At 39.5% G+C, this 25049-nt stretch overlaps 1 protein-coding gene across 1 annotated transcript in view; it reads left to right on the top strand.

Annotated features, from left to right (window-relative positions):
• The window catches only part of LOC112103629 (anosmin-1), a 171128-nt gene extending 146590 nt beyond the window's left edge, over positions 1-24538 (top strand). The window contains exons 10-14 of the mRNA XM_026649525.1: positions 14480-14574; positions 17509-17680; positions 18817-19037; positions 22110-22251; positions 23864-24538. Of these exons, the coding sequence (XP_026505310.1) occupies positions 14480-14574; positions 17509-17680; positions 18817-19037; positions 22110-22251; positions 23864-23922 (689 nt within the window). The 3' untranslated portion in view covers positions 23923-24538. The remainder of the gene's footprint in view (positions 1-14479; positions 14575-17508; positions 17681-18816; positions 19038-22109; positions 22252-23863) is intronic.
• The last annotated feature ends 511 nt before the right edge of the window (positions 24539-25049 follow it).

Here is a 25049-nt window from a genome sequence, read left to right as displayed (position 1 = left end):
CTGTTTGTTTGTAACAGGTCGTTTTCATCCTGCAAGGTTAAAAATAATGTGAGTGCTTCCTAGTATGATCTCTAACAAGCATTGGGGTCTATATGCAACCCTTCTATATGCGAGCAGTTCCATTAAGTTAATGGGACTATTCAAAGTGAGTAAGGGCTGCTGGATCTGACTCACTGGACAATACATTTGTTAGTGTGGGGAATTATTTCAGTTAGTAATAATTACTGCAGAAGAGAGATCAGTGTTTGAGTACCTGGCCATTTACTAATGTATCATGATACTTTATTATACTTCCTCAAACAATTACACAGTTTCACTTTAGTCCAGTTTAGTCAGTTTCACTGTAGTCACGGGTGTACGGGGTGCACTGTAGTCTAGGGTGTACAGTTTCACAGTAGTCCTGGGTGTGCTTACCATACTGTGGAATTTTATAAAATTGCTGACAAGACATGCAATGTCACATTAGTTGGGAAATTATTTCCAGAAAAGACTCATTTTAACAAGGAATTTAAAAAAACTATGTATTGGCTAACCATTGAACAAACTGTTTGTCCGAATTAGTTTGTTTTTTCTACTGTTCAAGAAAGACTGGTATGTTTCCAAAAACATCATCTTTCTTTTGCCTCAGTAACATCTGTTTATACAGTTTACATTTTTCACTTTTTCAGATTCGTTCTTGTCTAGTTAACCATGATCAGGTCTCTCTATAAAGCGAATTCTTCTAATCACTGTTAAGCTACATGTGAAGATATTAACATTTCACTCATTTGGAGACTCGGCATGTCAATACCAGTTAACTAACTACCTTGTCTAAGGGGCAGATTTTTAAAGGTTTTTAGGCACTTAAAAATACAAATAGGTCCCTAGTGGGATTTTCAAAAGCACCTAAGCAATGAGAGTTATGTGTCTAGTGTGATTTTCAAAAGCATCCATCTGTATCTTTAGGCACCTAAATACCTTTGAAAATCTGGCCCTGAGTAACTAGCCTGAATCTTAGCTTTGTATGGTACCAGACATGGAAAAGTGCGGCATTATAGTTTCTACAATAGGCAAAATTTCCCTTACAAAAAACGGGGTACCTGTGGACATTGCTGGCAAACAGAACTCTTAGTAAAATATATTGTTTCATGTACTCTACCTGTGGGCTCACACAAAATTCCTGGATGAAAATGCTGTTAATCATCGGTGCAGTATGCATCCAGATGTGGATACACACATTGTGGCTTGGGCCCATCTTTAAATTACACACTTTCCATTAATGTCATTCTTGGAAGGGAATTACCATTTTATTATCCAAATGATGCATTCTAGACAGAGAGAGAGAGAGAGAGTGTTTTAAATGGCAGAGAGTTTAGAATCAAATTCTTAACAATTTAAACACAACCACTAATATTCCATATTAGAGCAGGAAACAATACAGATTACCTTTTGAAAGAACTGTTTATTTGAATGAAGTTTAAATGCCAGCCAAGGGTTTTTGGTGTTTATTTTAATTGTGCTGTATGAATAAGTGATCATTAAAGGTGGGGTGTTTTTTTCAGAGCTGTCATGAGAACCATAACTACGTATAATAAAATCCACTGTTTGGCATTTTGGAATCTTTTCTTCTTATGCCTTTACTGGGTAAAGGAACAAACAGATAAACTGTCATGCAAATGCTATTGCAGAAGAAAACATGCCTAGGACTGCATAGGAGGTGAAAAAAAGAGCAGGGGAGCAGCAACATTTTTGCAGGAATGTAAAGGACTTTTATGGGGATCATCCCCCACCCCCCCCACACACACACACACTAAACCATTAGGACAGTATAGGACACTCACCTAAAGGAAACGAGTTTTTGTTACTAGAATGTTAAGATTAGGACCTCATCCTGAGATACGTTCCACAGGGGAATGTCCTGACTATTACCGGAAATGCCATTGAGAATTCAGCCAGTGAATAGATTCACTTTTCCCTCTAGTTTCAATGCCTTAGCTTTGGAATAGAGTTTATAATGTTTGCAAAAGACACCACATTTCACAGGAGACATAAAAAGGCCTGTTCGCTTGCAGTCTCTAAAAAACCCACAGCACTTTTTGCAAGAAGAGTGTTGTTAACCTTAGTAGGACACCAGTCAAATTCCAGCTTAGAAACCAGTAATTACATTCTGCCTATCTTCAGTTTCTTCCCTCTCTTTCTTAAGCCATTTTGTAGTGTTTCTGTGTTCTGTCAAATAGTTGCTACTGTGTGGGTCATCAGAGATTTAGCTGCTTTTTAGCAGTGGAGAGAAAAGTAGATAAGAGGAACAACCATAAATGAATAAATAAATACATAAAATCACATGTATTTACTTGAACTTTATCCATGTTCCTGCCTCTTTTTTATATTTGCTTTCCAGGCACATTGCAGCAGTTGAGTTTTACTTATACAAATGCTCATGAAAAGTAAATTTTAAGCTTGCATGTTTCAGTATTCACCCAGGGCTGAAGCATGGCCCAGCTACCATGGTGGCACAAAGGTAAAAGATGTCTCCTTTCGCCTATGCACCAGCTACTGATATCATGGGTAGCAGTGTGGGTGTGGAAGCAGGTTCCACAGTGCAGGAGGGGGTGGGCAGTGAGAAGAACCTTGGCTCTACTCCCTCCAGCCCACTCAGCAATGTAGCTGCCTTGGCTTGCCAAGGGTTGTATACTGAGAGGGGATAGACCCGGCATAGTTTTCTCCCTCCCTCAAGTGGCAGAAAGTCAGGAAGAGAGTCTATGACTGGGAGATCCAGAATTTCCCTCCTAGGCTGCTCCAAGGGCAGCATAACCCCGTGTTGCTCTTGATGCTGGGCAGATCATCATGTGACCATCTAGCCCTGTGAAAATAGTACATTCTATATAGGAGGTTGGAATACTGCTCATCACAGCATATGTATGCAGCTCCCCAAATCTCTTGTTATAGCACTTACCATAGAGGCAGTTAAATAAGCTAGAGAAGTCTCTAGGCAAGCCCCTTTCAACTAAGACTTCACCTGCTTGGTGTGAATGTAATTTTGTGATGTGCAGTTAAATTTAAAAGCTTTAGCCAGTCAATAAATCTAGCAATCATCTAATTTGTGTAGAAATGATGCCTTGGCATAGTTCTGCATGATCCAGAAAGGAAATTGTTTAACTTCCCTCATCCTGTTTATCTTCTACCTCTTTCTAAGAGACTCGAAGCCCTAGAGACATGTTCAAGCCCTTCTCCTGTTAATAAGATGCATACTCCTCCGTGACGTGATCCTGCCAGAGGCCGAGCATTCTGGCCACGATCCACTTAAGCACATGCTTAACTATTGAAGTCAACAGGATATCTCACATGCTTAAGTGCTTTGTTGAATCAGAGCCAAAGTGCTCAGAATCTTGTAGGATCAAACCCCTAATAAGGGAACAAAAACCAAACCACGTCACTTATGTGGCTAATCACAACCAATCAACACCTTTCAAATGATATGGAATACTTGAAGCAAACTATTTGCCATCGATCTATAAAGTAAGGTACACATACAACAAATGATTTGAGTAATTTTGAATATGGAATAAATTAAAGGAATTTAGTCTGCTTGTTTCCAAAAGTAGACTGAATTTAGTTTTACATTATTCACTGTAAATAATTTGCTCAGCTCTGATAAAGATCCCTTTAGCAACACAGTTTGTATATTTAGCTAGTTACATTTGTCTAATTTGTTGGGGTCCTTTGTGATGAAAGACACAACATATAAATACACAGTATTATCATATACTAAACCAATAATTTGGCTTAAATTTGTTACTTGTACTTGAAACATTCCGAGTTAGATCTTTTCATGCTACCCCAATAAAAGCTTTATTATTTCTAGTTTCATAGTCTTCTTTTGATCTTTTTTTTACCACATGTAGGCACATTTCTTTCCACTGTGAATTATCACCCACACCACGTTGTTCCAAATTCTCTGGCAAACACAGAGATAAGTTCAGCATTACTGTACAAGGGGAATCTGTAGCTGAAAAGCTTGAGTTTTCATTGGAATTAAATCCTAGACTATGCTATTCTTGTTGAAGAAGTCTGCTTTGAACTATACAATGGGCCAAATTCTCCCTGTGCACCAAACTTCAATTGCCAAACTTGAACACATTTTATGTAAATCTTTTGTACAGATTTACATAATGTGTGCATAAGAACATAAGAACGGCCATATTGGGTCAAACCAAAGATCCATCCAGCCCAGTATCCTCTCTACCGACAGTGGATAATGCCAGGTGCCCCAAAAGGAGTGAACCTAACAGGTAATGATCAAGTGATCTCTCTCCTGCCGTCCATCACCATCCTCTGACAAACAGAGGCTAGGGACACCATTCCTTAACCATCCTGGCTAATAGCCATTAATGGACTTAACCTCCATGAATTTATCTAGTTCTCTTTTAAACCCTGTTATGGTCCTAGCCTTCACAACCTCCTCAGGCAAGGAGTTCCACAGGTTGACTGTGCGCTGTGTGAAGAAGAACTTCCTTTTATTTGTTTTAAACCTGCTGCCCATGAATTTCATTTGGTGGCCCCTAGTTCTTATATTATGGGAACAAGTAAATAACTTTTCCTTATTCACTTTCTCCACATCACTCATGATTTTATATACCTCTATCATATCCCCCCTTAGTCTCCTCTTTTCCAAGCTGAAAAGTCCTAGCCTCTTTAATCTCTCCTCTTATGAGACCCGTTCCAAACCCCTAATCATTTTAGTTGCCCTTCTCTGAACCTTTTCTAATGCCAGTATATCTTTTTTGAGATGAGGAGACCACATCTGTACGCAGTATTCAAGATGTGGGCGTACCATGGATTTATATAAGGGCAATTAGATATTCTCCGTCTTATTCTCTATCCCTTTTTTTAATGATTCCTAACATCCTGTTTGCTTTTTTGACTGCCGCTGCACACTGCGTGGACGTCTTCAGAGAACTATCCACGATGACTCCAAGATCTCTTTCCTGATTGGTTGTAGCTAATTTAGCCCCCATCATATTGTATGTATAGTTGGGGTTATTTTTTCCAATGTGCATTACTTTACATTAATCCACATTAAATTTCATTTGCCATTTTGTTGCCTAATCATTTAGTTTTGTGAGATCTTTTTGAAGTTATTCACAGTCTGCTTTAGTCTTAACTATCTTGAGCTGTTTAGTATCATCTGCAGACTTTGCCACCTCACTGTTTACCCCTTTCTCCAGATCATTTATGAATAAGTTGAATAGGATTGGTCCTAGGACTGACCCTTGGGGAACACCACTAGTTACCCCTCTCCATTCTGAAAATTTACCATTTATTCCTATACTTTGTTCCCTATCTTTTAACCAGTTCTCAATCTATGAAAGGATCTTCCCTCTTATCCCATGACAACTTAATTTACATAAGAGTCTTTAGTGAGGGACCTTGTCAAAGGCTTTCTGGAAATCTAAGTACACTATGTCCACTGGATCCCCCTTGTCTACATGTTTGTTGACCCTTTCAAAGAACTCTAATAGATTAGTAAGACATGATTTCCGTTTACAGAAACCATGTTGACTTTTGCCCAACAATTTATGTTTTTCTATGTGTCTGACAATTTTATTCTTTACTATTGGTTCAACTAATTTGCCCAGTACTGACGTTACACTTACCAGTCTGTAATTGTCAGGATCACTTCTAGAGCCCTTTTTAAATGTTGGTGTTACATTAGCTATCTTCCAGTCATTGGGTACAGAAGCTGATTTAAAGGACAGGTTACAAACCCTAGTTAATAGTTCCACAATTTCACATTTGAATTCTTTCAGAACTCTTGGGTGAATGCCATCTGGTCCCGGTGACTTTTTACTGTTAAGTTCATCAATTAATTCCAAAATCTCCTCTAGTGACACTTCAATCTGTGACAATTCCTCAGATTTGTCACCTACAAAGGACGGCTCAGGTTTGGAAATCTCCCTAACATCCTCAACCGTGAAGACTGAAGCAAAGAATTCATTTGGTTTCTCCACAATGACTTTATCGTCTTTAAGTGCTCCTTTGTATCTCGATCGTCCAGGGGTCCCACTGGTTGTTTAGCAGGCTTCCTGCTTCTGATGTACTTAAACAACATTTTGTTATTACCTTTTGAGTATTTGGCTAGCTGTTCTTCAAACTCCTTTTTGGCTTTTTTTATTTCATTTTTACACTTAATTTGACAGTGTTTGTGCTCCTTTCTATTTACCTCACTAGGATTTGACTTCCAATTTTTAAAAGATGCCTTTTTATCTCTCACTGCTTCTTTTACATGGCTATTAAGCCACGGTGGCTCTTTTTTAGTTCTTTTACTGTGTTTTTTTTAATTTGGGGTATACATTTAAGTTGGGCCTCTATTATGGTGTCTTTGACTAGAATGAAATCCCTGCAAGCTGCATGGACACTTTTCACAGTACCTTTTAATTTCTGTTTAACTAACCTCCTCATTTTTGCATAGTTCCCCATTCTGAAATTAAATGCCACAGTGTTGGGTTGCTGAGGTGTTCTTCCCACCACAGGAATGTTAAATGTTATTATATTATGGTCACTATTTCCAAGCGGTCCTGTTATAATTATCTCTTGGACCAGATCCTGCGCTCCACTCAGGACTAAATTGAGAGTTTCCTCTCCCCTTGTGGGTTACTATACCAGCTGCTCCAAGAAGCAGTCATTTAAAGTATCGAGAAATTTTGTCTCTGCATTTCGTCCTGAGGTGACATGTACCCAGTTAATATGGGGATAATTGAAATCCCCCACTATTATTGAGTTCTTTATCTTTAATTCTTTTAATTCTTTCTCCTTAATTCTTTAATTAGTTCTTTTTCTTTAATCTCCCTTAGATTAGAGAGGCTATCAAAATTGTGCAAACTTGGCAATTTAAGTTGGGTATGCAGGGAGAACTGGAATGTAAAGGAAAGTCTACAGAAAACTATGACTGGCTTTAGTGAAATTCTGAAAACTTAAGATGAACGTTTTGGAGGTGCTAGCCATACAAGCCATAGTCTGTCACTAAGTTCATTGTTTTCAAGCAATGGACTCTTTTAAATAAGTTTTCACAGTCCATTTGCTCATAAACAAATATCCTCATATGGAGAGCAACAGTATCCTGGTTGGCACTCATTGGTACTCTTACACCAACATGTGTCAACAAACATGCACAGAACTGAATAATAATAATAATACTATACCCAACCTCATATATAATGCTTTTCAGCCATAGAGCTCCAAGTTCCTTACCTAGGAGGTCAGTATCATTAACCCCATTTTACAGATGGGTAAACTAGAGGGCACAGAGATGAACTGACTTGCCCAAGGTTTCCTAGCAGTCCAGTGTCACCGCTGGTAGTAGAACCCAGCATTTCCAAGTCCCAGTCCAGGGCTCTATCCACTAGGTTGCATGAGCTCAAATACAAGGAAATAAATGCCCTTTTATCTCTCAGAACAATAGTGAGGCACATTGGCTTGGTGGGGTGGGACTGTCATACTGCTACTGCCCACGCTATACCAATACCTATTCTAGTTATGCAAAAGACTTCAGTTTCCTAGATTGTTGTCCTGACACCCTTCAGCAGCAAAACATTCACTGTGATGTAGGAAAAAAAGCATCTGAGGCAAAGAAAGAAATTGTCTGTGGTAATATGATAGAAAAAATAAACCACATTTGATAAATTGTTCACATAGCCCGCACCAGGAGGAAAACACAGCAGAACAGAAACATGGAGTATGTTGGCAGAGAAAATGAGTAGAGGTTACTTATTTTTTTAAGGTTTTTTACTATTATTTTGTTTATTTTACAATCAACTTTAGAATCATTTTAACCAAAAATCCCAGCTGAGGAGTAGTAACAATATCAACTAAAATTGTTTTTGGTATTCAAAACAAAACTAAGCTTCAAACACTGGTTTGAGATTACAAGATTTAGCAGATGTAGGCTATATGCCTACAGGTCTGGAGTTACCCATATCAAGCCTTATTTAAATAAGGTTTTAATGGTTTAGGCAAAGCATTCCAAACCCGGGTGCTTAAAGTTGGGATTCTAAATCCATATTTATGCTCCTGCATAAAAATGATGTGAGTCTGAAGGGTGCTGAGCTCCTGGAGCTCCCCAGGACTTTTGTAGGAGTTAAGGGTGTAAAGAAGCTTGAAAAATGCCAATTATTTGGCATTGGGAATTTAAATAAAAAAATCTTCTTTTCATTTTTGTCACAATTTCCCATTGATTACTCAGTTTTTTAATTAAAACTGAAATTTTGGGGTTTAGAAAAGTTAAAACATTGTTTTCTGTTTGTTTTATGTAAAAAAAAACCTAGAAAATTATGTCTTTGTTTTTTGTTTTGTTTTGTTTTGCAAAAATCTAAATTACTTTTAATCTAAAACTTTTCAATGAGTTGGCACCTCTGAAAATCAACTCAATTCTATTCAGGCACCTAGATATGGATATAAGGCACCTATTTAGGCGAGCATTTAAGCACACGCTTAAATCCATCCCAATTCAAGGTAGCGAGGCAGCGTTTTTTTGTTAGTCTCTTTAATTTCAAAAGTTATAGTTACAAGGAATAGCAAGGTTTTCTGCTAAAACTAGCTATGATAATGAAAGAATCTTACTGCATATTGGCTATTCTTACTAATATTAACTTCACAAACAACTTTTCATATGTGACTTCCAGGCATGACTATAGATTATAGTGAATTAACTTCAACTGTCTATAATTCTGAATCATGAGCCTTGGTGACTCTGCCATTAGATTAATCAACAGCTTGAATTGGTTGCCCATTGCATTAGCAGCAAGAGTTACTATTGCCATGTTTATAGTTGATAGATGAACAAAAAAATCCAAAGAAAAGTACAGTAGTGATCTCAGTAGGGACCAATGCACATTGCTGATGGGAAAAGCTACAGTAAGTTTTTCTTTTGCATGTGTTTAAATCTCACAGATATACACTATCTTATAGATAAAAACCCTAGAGTCACACAATTTACACTCATAGTTAGCGCCCTAATAAAGAAAAAGGAAATGTATTTTCAAAGGTTTAGAAAAGTTTCTCACTAGGTTTGGCTTTCATACCTCAGATACACTAGATCTATTTGTTTTCAAATATATTGGGATATAGTTATTTTTAAAGGTGATGTTGTTACTAAACATGTATCTTGCAAAACAAAGCATGATATTTTTTATATCTGTTACTCTGCCAAAGCAAAAACATCCCTCCAACCATTGAAAAAGTGCATTGCTAACCTAGAGACTGTTTTTCCCTCCCACATTTCAGTTTTCTATTCCAAATCATGGATGCTATAAAGTTTTTTTTTTATTGGTGGGTTTTGGGGTTATTATTATTTTTTTATTTCCTTTCAGTCTTCTTGCTAGCCAAAATGCCTGAACTCCTTTTTTCGTTCAAACTCTCCAAAAATGTCCAGAGACAATACCTGGAAAATTTTAGTCCCAAATGAACAAGTTTAGGAAAATCAGCTCAATGAAAAAGGCCCTTTAGAATGGAAACACAGCAAGTAACCTTAACTGTATCTATTACTATTCACGCATTCCAGCCATGACTGGTTATATATATATATGTTGAAACAAGTATTTGAAGTAATTTTAACTGTTTATAAAACTAAAAAAAAAAGAAGGAATATGGTTTTGGTGTGGCAGTTATGTCTAGGGAGTCAGTGGTCAGGTTGTTATTGGGATATGAAATGTGAATGATAACAAAAAAACAACAACAGAAAACATGAGCAGTAACACTGGTCTACAATTTTTGAGACGTCGTCTGCTTCAGAGATAAAATGTGCTATTTATTATGTATTTTGATGTGCTGAATTCAAATATGACAATTAAAACAACTGATTGGCTACTGTTTCTAAGATATTTAAGTTTTTACATTTTATGTCATGTATATTGTGTAGATAGTAGAGTTTTAATCATAAATTGTAAACCTAGGTCTTTTCATGTGTTTATGGTTGCTTTACATGATAATATTTCACCTGTCCTGTTTATGTAACACTTTAAAAATCAGCAAAAGGGTTATATAAATACAATTTATTATGAAACAAAAGGCAAAAAACTATTCTGTACATAGTTTAGTCCTATTCAGTGTCTACTCGGCGCTTCTTGGCTTGTCTCTTGTATTCATTAAATGGAGCATCTCTCGTCACTGTCCAGCAATACTCTGCAAACATTGATGGGCTCCATTTGCCCTGATAGCGTTTCTCCATTGTTGCAATGTCCTGGTGAAATCGCTCGCCGTGCTCGTCGCTCACTGCTCCGCAGTTCGGTGGAAAAAAAACTAGATGAGAGTGCAAAAAATGTATCTTTAGTGACATGTTGCAGCCAAGGCTTTTGTATGCCTTGAGGAGGTTTTCCACCAACAACCTGTAGTTGTCTGCCTTGTTGTTTCCAAGAAAATTTATTGCCACTAACTGGAAGGCTTTCCATGCCGTCTTTTCCTTGCCACGCAGTGCGTGGTCAAATGCATCATCTCGAAGAAGTTCACGAATCTGAGGACCAACAAAGACACCTTCCTTTATCTTAGCTTCACTTAACCTTGGAAATTTTCCACGGAGGTACTTGAAAGCTGCTTGTGTTTTGTCAATGGCCTCGACAAAGTTCTTCATCAGACCCAGCTTGATGTGTAAGGGTGGTAACAAAATCTTCCTTGATTCAACAAGTGGTGGATGCTGAACACTTTTCCTCCCAGGCTCCAATGACTGTCGGAGTGGCCAATCTTTCTTGATGTAGTGGGAATCTCTTGCACGACTATCCCATTCCCAGAGAAAACAGTAGTACTTTGTGTATCCAGTCTGCAGACCAAGCAAGAGAGCAACAACCTTCAAATTGCCACAAAGCTGCCACTTTGGTCATAGTTTATGCACCTCAAAAGTTGTTTCATGTTGTCATAGGTTTCCTTCATATGGACTGCATGACCAACTGGAATTGGTGGCAAAACATTGCCATTATGCAGTAAAACAGCTTTAAGACTCGTCTTCGATGAATCAATGAACAGTCTCCACTCATCTGGATCGTGAACGATGTTGAGGGCTGCCATCACACCATCGATGTTGTTGCAGGCTACAAGATCACCTTCCATGAAGAAGAATGGGACAAGATCCTTTTGACAGTCACGGAACATGGAAACCCGAACATCACCTGCCAGGAGATTCCACTGCTGTAGTCTGGAGCCCAACAGCTCTGCCTTACTCTTGGGTAGTTCCAAATCCCTGACAAGGTCATTCAGTTCACCTTGTGTTATGAGGTGTGGTTCAGAGGAGGAGGATGGGAGAAAATGTGGGTCCTGTGACATTGATGGTTCAGGACCAGAAGTTTCATCCTCTTCCTCTTCCTCGTCTGACTCAAGTGAGAATGATTCTGGTGCATCAGGAACCGGCAGTCCTTCTCCGTGGGGTACTGGGCGTATAGCTGATGGAATGTTTGGATAATGCACAGTCCACTTTTTCTTCTTTGACACACCTTTCCCAACTGGAGGCACCATGCAGAAGTAACAATTGCTGGTATGATCTGTTGGCTCTCTCCAAATCATTGGCACTGCAAAAGGCATAGATTTCCTTTTCCTGTTCAACCACTGGCGAAGATTTGTTGCACAAGTGTTGCAGCATATGTGTGGGGCCCACCTCTTGTCCTGATCTCCAATTTTGCAGCCAAAATAAAGGTGATAGGCTTTCTTAACCATAGTGGTTATACTGCGCTTTTGTGATGCAAAAGTCACTTCACCACAAACATAGCAGAAGTTATCTGCACTGTTCACACAAGTACGAGGCATCTCTGCTCACTTTGGCTAAACAGAAATGTGTCCCTTTGCAAAATCAAACACTGACAAATAAGAGAGCACGACACTGTATGATTTCTAGAGCTGATATAGGGCAATTTGTTCAGCAGAGTGATGTAAGCTTCGTTATGATTGCATCATCCATGACTTCTAGGAATAACATGATGCAATTCATATCATGTATGACGCAATACCAGCTTCAGATGGCATCATTCATTGTTTTGCCTAAAAAGCAAGTACTGTCCAAACCCAGTCATAGATTTATTCATAGATCCAGTCAGAGATGTATTTTAGTCATTTCTGGTTTAAATTGAGATCCCTTCCCTTTATAACTCACTTATCCTCCGCCATTCCCAAGTCAAGGGTCGTATATACTGACCCAATAGCATATCTTGAAAACTAGAGCCAATCAACAATTTTAAGCATCATTTTCGTTCTCAGTGACCCAGAATTAGTAAAGTTTGACTACATTTATTTCAGAAGCATTTTGGCTGTAGAGCAGTGTTATAATTAGAGATATTACAGACTTTCTTCACACCAGCCCAGCAACAATCTCATTTGAATCCAGCAGCAGGAAGCTTCTTGGAAAGTTGTGCTTTGAGTTCACTTCTTAGCTTCCCGGTAGAGAGACAAAGAGGTTGCCACTGCCTGAATGGATAGGCAGGAAGGAAGAAAGGAATGAGGTGTGAGCAGGGTATCTGTATGCCCAGGTGGAAAGATCAGATTACAGGTGGGGAGCTGGACAGAGCCCCACAGTTCCCACAGAATTTCCTACCTGGCCAAAACCTGGAAATACATTAAATATTATGTTGAAAGCCTAATTTCATGAGATTTCCAGACCGAGGATTAGCTCAACTCCCGACTGGTCAGTTAGGATACTTAACCAAAGCAAACTTCGAAACCTCAAGATTCATAGAATCATAGAAATGTAGGACTGACAGGGACTTCGAGAGGTCATCAAGTCCAGCTCATCTATGGTTGTTCATATGGAGGTGTTCAATGGCCTATTTGAAATATTAGTGGTCTTCTCCGGTTCTTGGTGGACAGGTAACCAGGCCTCATTCAATCTGTGACAAAGCCAACAGCAATACTTTTATGTAATGACTAGCGAGTGTATTGAATTTAAAGTTTGAATGGATCTATAAGTGGTCTGCCTTATGTAAGTATACTTTAAAAGAGTAAATTGCTGATTATCAGATAGTAGGAGATCAATAAGAAGATTCACTATATAGTCATTCATCAGAGACTTCAGATGGTTAATAGAATAGTACTGAGTTTTCAGGTCTCTAGATGCCAGATGATGGACTGCATGTGGTATGTGTTTGTCTCAGGAGCGGGAGCAAACAGAGAATAGGCAATAATTGAATGAATCAGAACAGATGAAATCAGATGAGACCTACTTGGAGATGCACTGTGAGTGTGTATCTCACTCTGACTGGTACGTCTAATGGCAAAGCCACAATGGTCAGATTCAAGTGAGAATACCTACATTTTTAAAAAATATGACAGAAAATAATTAGAACACAGTTGAGTGTTTCTTCATTCATGTCTTATTGAAAACCTTTGGGCTTCGAGAGCAGTCATGAAAATAATTAGCATATATGTTGTTATGAAGACAACAGCTACAAAAATCCATTTTGAACAAACTTCCAATCAGTCTTTCTTACCAAATACAATTTTTGTTGGCTTCAGAGATCACTTATTTTCTCTTTAATTTGTAATCCCTCTCTTCTGCTTCCAAATTGCTCATAGCAGTCTATTGCCAGATCAACCCTAAAGCCATCAAAGGTATTTCTTTTCCATTCCAGAAAACCATAATCATGCACTTGGCATGAGCAACTCTGGTGTATCAAGTTAATTACTATATAGACATTTAATTTTATAGCCACTATGCACAGAAATATGAATACTCCAGGAAAACAACAAGATGCATTTATACCACCATGTTTTCTGTCTCAGTTCTTCATTGCTCTTTGTTTTGCCCTAGTCTGCTTTATCATACAGTCTGGATTGAGATGAATGGTTATAAATTTTACGCCTGCCACTACAATTCTGTATGGAGCTCTCAGAGAATTTTTACTAAAAATCACACTGATAATTATGGAATTGCTGTTGTAGAGTCTGCACCATTGAAGTCATGGGAGTTTTGCCACTGGCTTCAATGAGAGCAAGAGCAAGCCTTTAGTATTGTTCCTAAGAGCTGTGACTAGACTTTCAGTTGGCCACATGTGGAGGCGGTTTCATGATACATTCTGAAAGTATAAGGTTCAGGGAATTTTCACGTGTCCAAACACAGATTTACTGAGTGGTGCCATGCAGCAGCATTGCAATGTTCTGACAACGTAAACAGTTACAGACGGTTGGCACTGAATCATTCCCATCATTCCCAAGATGTTTGGCAGCATAAACCATGGGGATTTTTTCTCCCTCTCATCAACACTTAAATTTCTGCTAAATCCCTTTATTTTATTTTTTTAGTTCATCCTTACTGCGCTAACACATGGATTAAGTTATTGACATGTTTAATATTCTCTTCTTTTCATTCATGGGAACTTTAAATGCTTATGAGCAGCAAGGAACTGACACTTCCAAAGTTCTTAAAATCCCTTGGTTTTATATCCAGAAAAGCCAGGAAAGCTGCAGATGGCTAAAGCATAACTGTAATGTATGTTTTCCTCTTCCTTTTTGTATTGCTGTTTTGTTCATTTAGACACTAGTATGAGTCGATATCACGTCCAGTGGTTCCCAGAATCCTGTGTGTACAATGAAACTAAAGGGCCTGAAAAAGCAACTGGCCTGACCTATGTAAGTTGAAATTCAGTCCCTTGCTTAACTTGTAGTGGTTTCCAGTCATCAAGGATGGGGAAAAGGAAGAGGGAAGTGATATGTAATAGCATGCAGAATGTTTTATACCTGTCATTGGTACAGTAGGAGTGGTTTTTTTTACTTCACTGCAGAGTAGTGATATATTTGGGTTTGTTGATTTAACCAAACATGAAAGGTAGTCTAAATGAATGTACTGCATTCAAATGCTTTACATGGGTATCTGAAGTGTTCATATTACACTACAAGACAAACCTGATCTATGATTAGCACTCCTGGGAACCACCACTATACAAATACAAATATTGAATTTTAATCAAAATAAGCAGCTAGGCTTGTTTTCAGATATAGGGAGGATCCACAAGCAAGGCTCCTCCTGAGAAGAGTAAGAGATGAAGAAAAAACTTCACATGGTAGATGCTAGACATTAATGCTGGAAGGTGCAAAGATATCACAGTGATTCTCCATCACTGGCAATTTTAAAATCAAGATTGGATTTTGTTTAAAAGATATTCTTTAGTTCAAACAGGAATTAAATTCGGGGAAGTCTTATGGCCTGTATTATGCAGTAAGTCAGACCAGATGATCACAGTGGTCCCTTCTGGCCTTACAGTCGATGAGTGCTGCAGTATAAGAACCTGAATAGAAGAGAGAAAGTTTCTAAATTATTATAGTTCTGTATAAATAAATATTATATCCCAATTATATTTTAGCAATGGCATTTCTTCCTACTGAATGTATTGTCCAATCTAGTACCACTCTACTCAAGTAATATGCTATACAAACATTACATTACTAAAATTGATACACCACACTCAAGTCAGTGAATAATGAAAGAAACTTTAAGAAAACTTGATCAGCCTTTCTTTTTTACCCTGTGCCATAATAAGAAGTCAACTCATTGAAGTTAATGGCAAGTAAAGTTAGACTAAATCAAAGGGAATAGTTGGAATTTACTACTGTCAGAGAGTCAAATACTGTCGATGGATTTAAAAAGAAGACAGATAATTTTGTGATCAGTAACAACATTTGGAGTTATGCATGCTAATGTAAGGGAAAGCTAATATAATTAAATAAGTTTATTGCCACTAGAGGTCAGGAAAGATTTTTTTTTCTCCATGAACAGCATTGCACGACTGGCCAGGTGCATTATGGTTTTTTGGTTTTCCTATAAATTATTTTACAGTAATTAGTCTAGTCTGATTTGGAAAACCCTGTGTCTATTTGTAAATTCCAATCAATACACTGAGATATTGAATATTATTCTAAAATAGTTAAGAAACTACCTTCGATAAACACATGGTTGCAAAGGGCCTGATGCTGAAAACCATACTCCCTTTAGGTCTGATCCTGCTTCCAGTGATGTCAATGGCAAAACTCCCATAGACTTTACTAGATGTACAATCTGACTCTTGAATAATCTTAAATAGGAATTACAGGAGTCAGGTTTGCAGGATCAGCTTCTAATACTGTAATATTCTACTTCGGATGTATCCCGAGCAATCTAATATGACAAATAAGGGGCCTAGTCCTACAATACTTACTCATGCCAATAGTTAACTCAGCATCAAAGTGGTGATTTGTTTACAAGTGCTGTTCTAAAGGGACTGCACTGGAATGTTTCAGTAATCTATTAGTCATGCACTTTTCATGTATGCAGTGTTGCTGTATCTGTGTTGGTCCCAGGATATTAGAGAGACAAGGTGGGTGAGGTAATATCTTTTATTGGCCCAACTTCTGTTGATGAGAGAGACAAGCATTCAAGCTTACACAGAGCTCTTCATCAGGTCTGGGAAAGAAACTCACAGTGTCACAGCTAAATACAAGGTTTGAACAGATAGTTTAGCATAAGTAGTTAACACAGATTTCAAGGGACCATTCAAGATGAAGTGGCCTGCTAAAATATGTTGAAATATGTGTTAACTACTTATGCTAAACAATCTGTTCAAAGCTTGTATTTAGCCGTGACACTTTGAGTTAGTATCCCAGACCAGAAGAAGAGCTCTGGGTAAGTGCATAAGCTTGGTCTCTCTCACCAACAGAAGTTGGTCCAATAAATTATATTACCTCAGCCACTTTGTCTCTCTAATGCACTTCCCATGTCAGTTATGAGAAAATTACTTAGCTTAACTCTAACACTCTTCAGCTGTTTTCAAACACAGAGTACAAAACTTTCAGAAACACCTAAGTGCCGTAAAGAACTGAAAATCAGTGGGACTTGGGAACCTAAGTCACTTAGGTGACTTTCAGAAATTTTACCAGAAGCTAGAATTTCTCTTATTAAACTTGATTTGAACAAAAACATGTAGGCGGGGTTTTTCAAAGGTGTCAGGGGTCTTGTTTAGTTGTTGCCTTAAAGATATCCTTCTACATATAACTGTGTTTTATTGCTCAGTTGTGGATCCTTTCCTGCTTAGAGGGATAACGTGCTATATCAAAGGGTGGAAGTAGGATGTCCTCAAGGAAAGACGTATAAGGCCTTCTTGGGATTTGTATGCACGTTAAAAGGAGTTCTTAAATGTAGATTAAGCCTGTCTTTCATCTCAGTTTAAATCAGCTTCCTTACATTTATTTAATTGGATTAGCATTTTTCATCCTCACACTGCCATTCCCCACTGCCATCGTGCCAAGGGATTGTTCCCTGTGTTAAAAGTTAGCTACTTTGATGCAGCATGACTAAGGTACTGTATAGGATTGAAGAAAGTATCCAACCACTATAATAATGTTTTCTGATTATAATTTAATAATAATATAGGCAATATTTGCTTTGTTCTCTGAATAAAAAAACACATTTGTATGTGCTAATCATGTAGAGAAAAATGCACTTTACTAGAAAAAAAAACATTTAATCTTATGCCAACATTATGGTTTTAAAAAAAGGTTTATTCACAGCATATACTGTTTTTCTTGGTCTAGGAAAACTACATAATTCTTCAGGACCTGTCATTTTCATGTAAATATAAAGTGACCGTTCAGCCAGCAAGATCTAAAGGTCGTTTGAAGGCTGAAAGTATTTTCTTTACCACCCCACCTTGCTCTGCTCTTAAAGGAAAAAACCACAAGCACATTACTTGTCCTGCTGAAGGAGGTAAGTCACGGTCTGAAGAACTTGCAGAGTAGATTTCAAGTGCACTTCTAGGCACTCAAAAACAAGTTTTGTAAAACAATTCTCAAATGTGTTTTGAAAGACTCAGAATAAGTAGAGGAGACTTATTTTTGTGTATCTGAATGTCCAGGTAATTACCAGGATACCCTGGTAAGTAATGTTTTTCAACATTAAAGAGTCTTTGAATTCTTTTAGTAGGAAATTTGTCTAACAAATACTTTCAACATTTTTCCTCGTTACAAATGCAATCAAATTAAATACATAGGGGTGTGGTTTTACCAACTTGACAAGGCTATCATAGTATTGGTTGGTCACTTAGATAAGAATTTCAGGGGATTATTCAATATATTGTAGCAGTATTATTGTAGCAATGATTTACATTGCTATTCTTTTTTTAAGGACTTGTTTGTGCTGGAAAGTTTTATCAGTTATACAGATAGAATTATACAGATATTAGTTATACCTTTATAACCCACCTCGTGAATGCTCTTATTCCAGTATAAGAGGGCTGTTTTTGGTTTAACTTATCCCCTTTCCCAAATAAGCTATAGCAAAAAAAAAAAGCATTTTTATACTGGTATAAATGTCCACACAGAGAGTTATACTGGAATAACTGTATCAGTTTAAATTCAAACCCTAGGTTATATCCAAAACTACTTTCCTGTGCTGACAAGGCCTAAGGCTGTACGTTTTAATTGCCAGTGCTTTGCACCTTGTGTAGTTATTTACACCTATCCAACGTGAGTGTAAAATGCTCCCGTTTTGAATTGACAGATTGTATACCACTTTGCACAGGTAAGTGACCAAACAAAATACAAGTCAGTTAATAATCAAGCTATGGGACTATACTATACTTTTTACCAGATGCAATACTGAGACGTTACCTTGAAACTCTCCTAAATTAGAGATTTATGCTGTTGCCTCTTCAGAAGTATCTTAAGAAAAGTATCTTAAGAAAAGAGGTGGCAAAAAGTTGGCAGAGTCCTGAGTAAACTAGATAAAGAAATGCAATAGACACATCAAGAAACAGACTGTGACCCTGGGATCTTAAGCTATATTAACATTGTTTCAGCAGTTCCTCAAAATTTAACTTATCCTCTTGCCTCAAATTTTTGCAGCATCAGTTCTTCCTAAAGTGCTGGCCAAACCCGAGAATCTATCTGCCTCTTTCATTGTTCAGGAAGTAAATATTACTGGTCACTTTTCGTGGAAGATATCAAAGGCAAGTCTTCATCAGCCCATGACAGGGTTTCAAGTCACCTGGGCAGAGGTTACTACAGAGAGCAGACAAAACAGCTTACCCAACAGCATCATTTCCCAATCACAGATACTGCCAGCAGTAAGTTTTTTTCTTTTTATTGCTGGGGGCATTGCATGTTTGTGTGCATGGCTAATTTTGTATTTTTAGTCATGATTTAGCTGCCAGGCACCATTGTGTTCTCTGGTTCTGCATGTGTGTCTGAGCAAAAAATGGGTTCACTTCCCCCCCCTTGTTTGGGATACATCTCCAGAACAACTACTTATCTTGATGACACATCAAACATTGTAATGTGTATGATTGTCAAATTAGCAACCATATTTGAGATATGCCTTAATGAAGGCAAAGATCATCTAGGCAGCAGAAGATATTCTTCTTTTGATGATCAGGCCGGTCTGTTCCTAGGATAGTAAGGATTTGTTAATTCTTTGATATCCAGGATGGGAAACTTAGTGGGGTTACCCTGTGTAGCGGGGTGAACGCCCGCTCCAGCCCTGAAGGGGTTGGAAAAGCCCTGCAGAGGGCTGGGGCTGAGTAAAGGAGCTAAACCCCGGCTGATTGGGGAAGTGGCTGCAGCTGGGGCCACGCCCCAAACTGAGCCACTCAGCCTTATAAGAAGGCCAGGGTAGGCAGAGCTGAGAAGTCTCCCTCTGACTGCAGAGAGAGATAGGCCTGGCTGCAGGGAGCTCATCCAGGAACCTAGAGTGAGGCAGGGCTGGGGAAAGGCCTTGGGGGCTGGGAAGCCCTAGGCCAGCAACTCCCCAGGCTGCAGGGCCTGGTCCTAGGCCCATATAGGTATTGGGGTTGCGGAGGGGCAACCTGAGGGTGGGTAAAGGCAGCCAGTCCAAACCCCTTGTTGCTGGTGATGATTGGCTGATAGACTGCAGTCTGCCCCAGGGCGCTGGGGCTAGATGGTGACTGGCAGTAGCCATAACTGAGGTGACATTGGGATGGGGGGTGGGGGTTCCCCTGGGTGGGGACACCCAGAGAGAGAGATTGGGGTACTGCCAGGGGGGCAGCACCCAAGCCAAGGGCACTGGGGTCTGGGAGGGACACGGGGGCCAACAACAGGTGGGACACTGGGCCTGCAGAGGGCGCTCTGGATGCTGGTGAGCTAATTCCCGAGACGACCAGTAGGAGGTGCCGCAGGGGTGAGTCCACGCCAGATTACACCCTGAATGCAAGATAATTTCTCTCTCCTTTGCATTAACCTTCCCTCTGCTCCATCTGGATATGTGCTTTGTGGAAAATAAAGCTCTTCTCCCTTTTCTGCAAATTTGTACAAAAGTATAAAGGGACACACCCTCACACTGACAGAGAGGGGACTAGCAAGTTTCTCTGGGCCTGTTCTACACTAACAAGATGCAGTTGTGAGACTTGTTCTACCGGGGGGGGGGGGGGGGAAGGGAGCGAGGAGCTTAAAAGGGAAAAGCCACCTCAGGAAGGCCTGGAGGAAGAGGAAAAAGGCTGCCCTGCCCCGGCTTGGCTTGCTGAGAGGGAGACAGCAACAAGCCTCATTGCTCCTGAAGCTGCACAACCCAGCCCCAGAGCAGCATGCCCCATGGAGCGCAGAGGCTGGAGGTGGACGCTGTTTAGACTAAGCCTAAAGGGCTGACTCAGGAAGACTGCCTGAGATCCAGGTCACCCTTATTTCTCTTTAATTTCCCACAGACTCCCCTCTCCCAGAACGGAAGAAAGAGGGGAGGGAACTTTTCTTTAGTTTGTTTGCTCCAAGACACCCTTGGGCATCTGTCAGGAGGTGAGAAAAAGACATTGCAAGGACCTGAAGCAGGATCTGGAGGGGACTTGAGGGGATCCCTGTCCCCCTTACGCAGACAGTTAAATAATGGTAATTCAAAATAGAACTAGATCTCTGTTCATATAAAGTGGGAGAAGATTTAACTTGCACTATTCTCCCTTTTCTTTGCAAGGGCTCCAGTTCCTCCCGTGGTAGTAGAAGCAGCAAGCAGGAGGGAGGCCATTCAAGAGATGTTGCCAGCTCCACCAGAGGCAGAGGTTGCTACTAAGCACCCTGGGCCTGATCCAAAGCCCAATGAAGACAGTGGTCTTTCCATTGACTTCAGTGAGCTAGATCAGAACAAGTGTGCTGCGCATACTTTAAATGCTCTGTCTGCTGGCACAGCAATTTCTTCCGGCAGGCAATTCCTGGAATGCTAGGTGTAGCTACCAGGTGGAGCTTGCTTTGTGTTTGTTCAGTGTTTGGTTCCACAGACCTTAGTTTAATGCCACTAGTTCAGTCCTAGGACTAGTCCAGTGGATGGCTGTCTGGTGATTCAGCAGCCCAAACGACCTTGGGAAGAAGTTGAATTGAAGGTCTGATTCTTCACTGCATTTCCTTGAGTCATTTACAAGTGTTCATTCTCATTTGGAAATATTTTACACCTAATCTGCACTTATTTGTCTGACTGTAAATGATCGCACAAGGTGCAAAGCAGTGAAAAGTCTGGCCCAGGGTTAATTAATACTTCAACTCTCACCACTTCAAAAATGGGATTAAAAATTCAGGGCCTGTTCATTAGCCTGGGTAGCTGAGTGGATCTATACTAATTTTCACCAGCTGAGGCTCTTGCCCTTGACTCAAAAAGGCCATCAGTTTACAAATCAATGGCAACTAAAGACAGACATTGGCTTCTATAAAATATTTCATAAGATGTACAATGTACTTGTTATTTGAAAAGTAAATAAAACCTAGAAATAAACTCCATTCATGACACTGACACTTTAATTTCAGGAAACTGACTAGAAAATTGAAGTTGGAAGTACACTACGGTCACGGTTGGCTTAACTACCTCTTTCATGGGTATGAATGTAGCTAGGTTGACCTAAGATTTAGGTGTAGACCAGGCCTGAGAACTGGCTTTATTTCAAATTCTTGCTCTGCCACGTATTTTTTGATACCAACTCTTTTAGGAACATGTAACCAAACCAAAAGAGTAGTGAACTACATAATAAATGTATGAAATCTTTAAAATAAAATCATAAGAAAACAATCTGTGGGAGTTGCAACACAATTTTAAAACAAGTATGTATGTGAGAAAGAAAGTATCTACTTAATGTACAATTTCTGGATGGAGCAATTGGGTCTATTATTTCTGGTAGACATACAAATTTATTCCGTTCATATATTTTTAGGATCATTATGTGCTGACTGTCCCCAACCTGAGGCCATCAACGCTTTACCGATTAGAAGTGCAAGTGCTGACAACAGGCGGGGAGGGGCCAGCCACAATAAAATCTTTCCGAACACCTGATCTGCTGCCATCTTCACCCCACAGTAAGTGTTGTGATCTGACATAAAAGTATTTGGACTAGTGTACGTGCAGAGAAAGGCACTTAAAACATTGTCTACTGCAACAATTAAAACAAAGTCATGGGATTCTACTGCTCTAACTCTTTATACAGTGAGCAGTCTTAAACTGTTCTGTTTTTAGAGATATTATGGATTCCAGGGATAGTCCCTATAATTAAAATGGAGAATCCTGCTGGAACATTTAATGGCTCTGAAACCAGAATGAACTTTTTAATTGCATCCATTGATTTACTGCACAGTTTTTGTTTCCCCCGTTATATAAATACATATAAAGGGTAAGTGAACGCAATAATTTTAGAATATTTAGCACATGAATAATGCTAGTGTTTCTCATAATCACTATCTTCCCTCTAATGTAACACTGCAAATTTGCACCAAGGCTTAGTAGAAACAGCGGCAAAAAAAAAAAAAAAAAATCAGAGCCACAAACTGTTAACCAAGGTACGTCCGTAAATATTCTGTTATGATATCTAATGATCAGTTACACAAATATTGGTTCAGGTTAAAAACAAACAATCCACCTATTTGGTATTATAGGCTAAGATGGTAGCTCAGATTATCAGTCTCCAAAACCTGTTAAATCCAGGTTGCTCTTTGCGGGGGTGGGGGAGGACTGCAAAAAGGTAGTTTAAGTGATCTGGTGATATTATCTCAGGACCTCAGGGTCATGTTGAGGCCATTGCAAAGTATTGTAGCAAAGAAACTACACGTGTGGCACAGCCAGTGCATTGCTTTGTGAGAAATCTATGGATAAGACATCTGGGATACAGTGGTGCTGTAGAGAGAAATGCAAGTAGTAAACAATTGGCTGAATTTAGGAATTAAGGGTTCTACAGTGATCAGAGGACTTACCAGTATGCCGGGGCCTTTAAATCATCCCAGAGCTACCAGCTGCAGAGGCGGCTGGGAGCCCCGGGGCTCAGGGGCGAATTAAAGGGCCCATGGAGCTCCGGGCCCTTTAAATCACCATGGGAGCCCTGCCGCCACTACCCCGGGGTGGCAGGGCTCGGGCGGTGATTTAAAGGGCCCGGGGCTCCAGCTGCTGTGAGGAGACCCGGGCCCTTAAAATCCCTGCTGGAGCCTGGCTGCCGGGGCCCTGGGGCTCCAGCAGCCGGGCTCAGGCAGGGATTCAAAGGGCCCGGTGCTCCTGCCACTGCGGGGAGCTCTGGGCCCTTTAAATCACCACCCAAGACCGGCTGCCAGAGCTCCGGCGGTGATTTAAAGGGCCCGGAGCATATGTCAGCACAGGCAGAGTTTTTTGCAGGTTCAGGGCCTTGTATGCAATTATTCCACTGAAAGGATGGATGATCCAGTGGTTACAGTGGCAATCTGGGCTGTAAGAGATCCCGCTTCTAGTCTTGCTCTGCTGCAGACATTCTGTGTAAGTCACCTGGTATTTCAGTTTTCTGCCTGTAAAAGGGGGATAATAGCATTGCCCTGCCTTATAGAGGTGTTGTGGGGATAAAAATGTTAAAGATTGGGAGCCGCTCAGATACTACGGTGATGGGGGCCTAATTATTTTATCGTATATACAACAAAGGTTAAAAGTGGTGAATACCCTTTCTTCTTTATTTAGGGCCTCATCTGAAACAGCACCATCCACATCACTACAAGCCACCCCCAGAAAAATACTAGACTGCTTAAGATGATTAAACGAATAACTGAGAGAAAAACTGAGCTCCCACAAGACGACCAGAAAAATGCACATCTGTAGGAACAATGAATCAATTTTTTCCAGTGGAAGTTATCATCCTGTATGATTTGTAGCCACTTCTACATAGTTTAAGCATGAAGAATAGTGTTTGTACCAATGCCAGGATGAAATGTACAGCAACTATCATGAAGTACCACCCCTATTCTGCTAACTGAAGATTGCATCCAATTCAACACATCTGAGAAAAATCAAATGTATGTTTGTTGTAATAACATTTTGTTTCCTAGGTTTAAAGTAGATGGAAGGGGTGCAGTGAATAACAGAGGCTTTTGTTTTGCTAATCTTTATAACAATATCTGAGACATTGTTCTTTTATGTATACATAGCTTTGAAAGCCAGAGGCCAGATCTTCAGCTGGTGTAAATTAGCATCTCTCAGTTGAACTCAGTGGAGCTGAGCCAATTTACATCAGCTAAGCCTGTACAGTAAATAGTTTGCCATTAAAGGATATCTCCATTTACCTAAAATAAGTGCACAACCAAATAAGTAGGAATAACAGATACATACAGTTCAGTCTGCAATGGAAACTACTATTAACTTAACTTAACAACAACAAAAGTAGATCGTGCTAGCTGATGTATTTTCTTAGTAATATAGCTATATTTTCTGTGGAAATGGTATCATGAAGCTCTCTCCTTAACAAAATGTGTTAACAAGGGAGATTTTCAAAGGCACAAATGGCAGTTAGGTGACTAACTTCCACTGATGTTCTATAGTAGCTGGACACATGCCTTTGAAAATCTCCCCCAATTTTTTTTTTAATATTTTGAAGGGAACCCTGTATTTTCCCTGTTAGAGAACTAAATAGGGAATGGTCACATTTTAGACACGAAAATTCCAAGGCACATGTTATGTTACTTTGGGGTTTCTTTGGCTTTTTGATGTGCATATCTATTTTCCCCAAGGATCTTTTGAACAGCAGAATGGATGTGCTGGCTACATGGTACTCCGGTCATAGAATTGTGACAATACATTGATGTCTGGAAGTCATTGGCTTGTAATTTATTTGACTGCATTTTTCAAATTCAGGCATGAAGGGTACCCTGTT

This window comes from Terrapene carolina, unplaced genomic scaffold (genome assembly GCF_002925995.2).
Source record: "Terrapene carolina triunguis isolate 2854851 unplaced genomic scaffold, T_m_triunguis-2.0 Scaffold23, whole genome shotgun sequence".
Lineage (NCBI taxonomy): Eukaryota > Metazoa > Chordata > Testudines > Emydidae > Terrapene > Terrapene triunguis.
The sequence above is the reverse complement of the archived record's forward strand: the minus strand, read 5'-3'. Positions and strand labels throughout refer to the sequence as shown.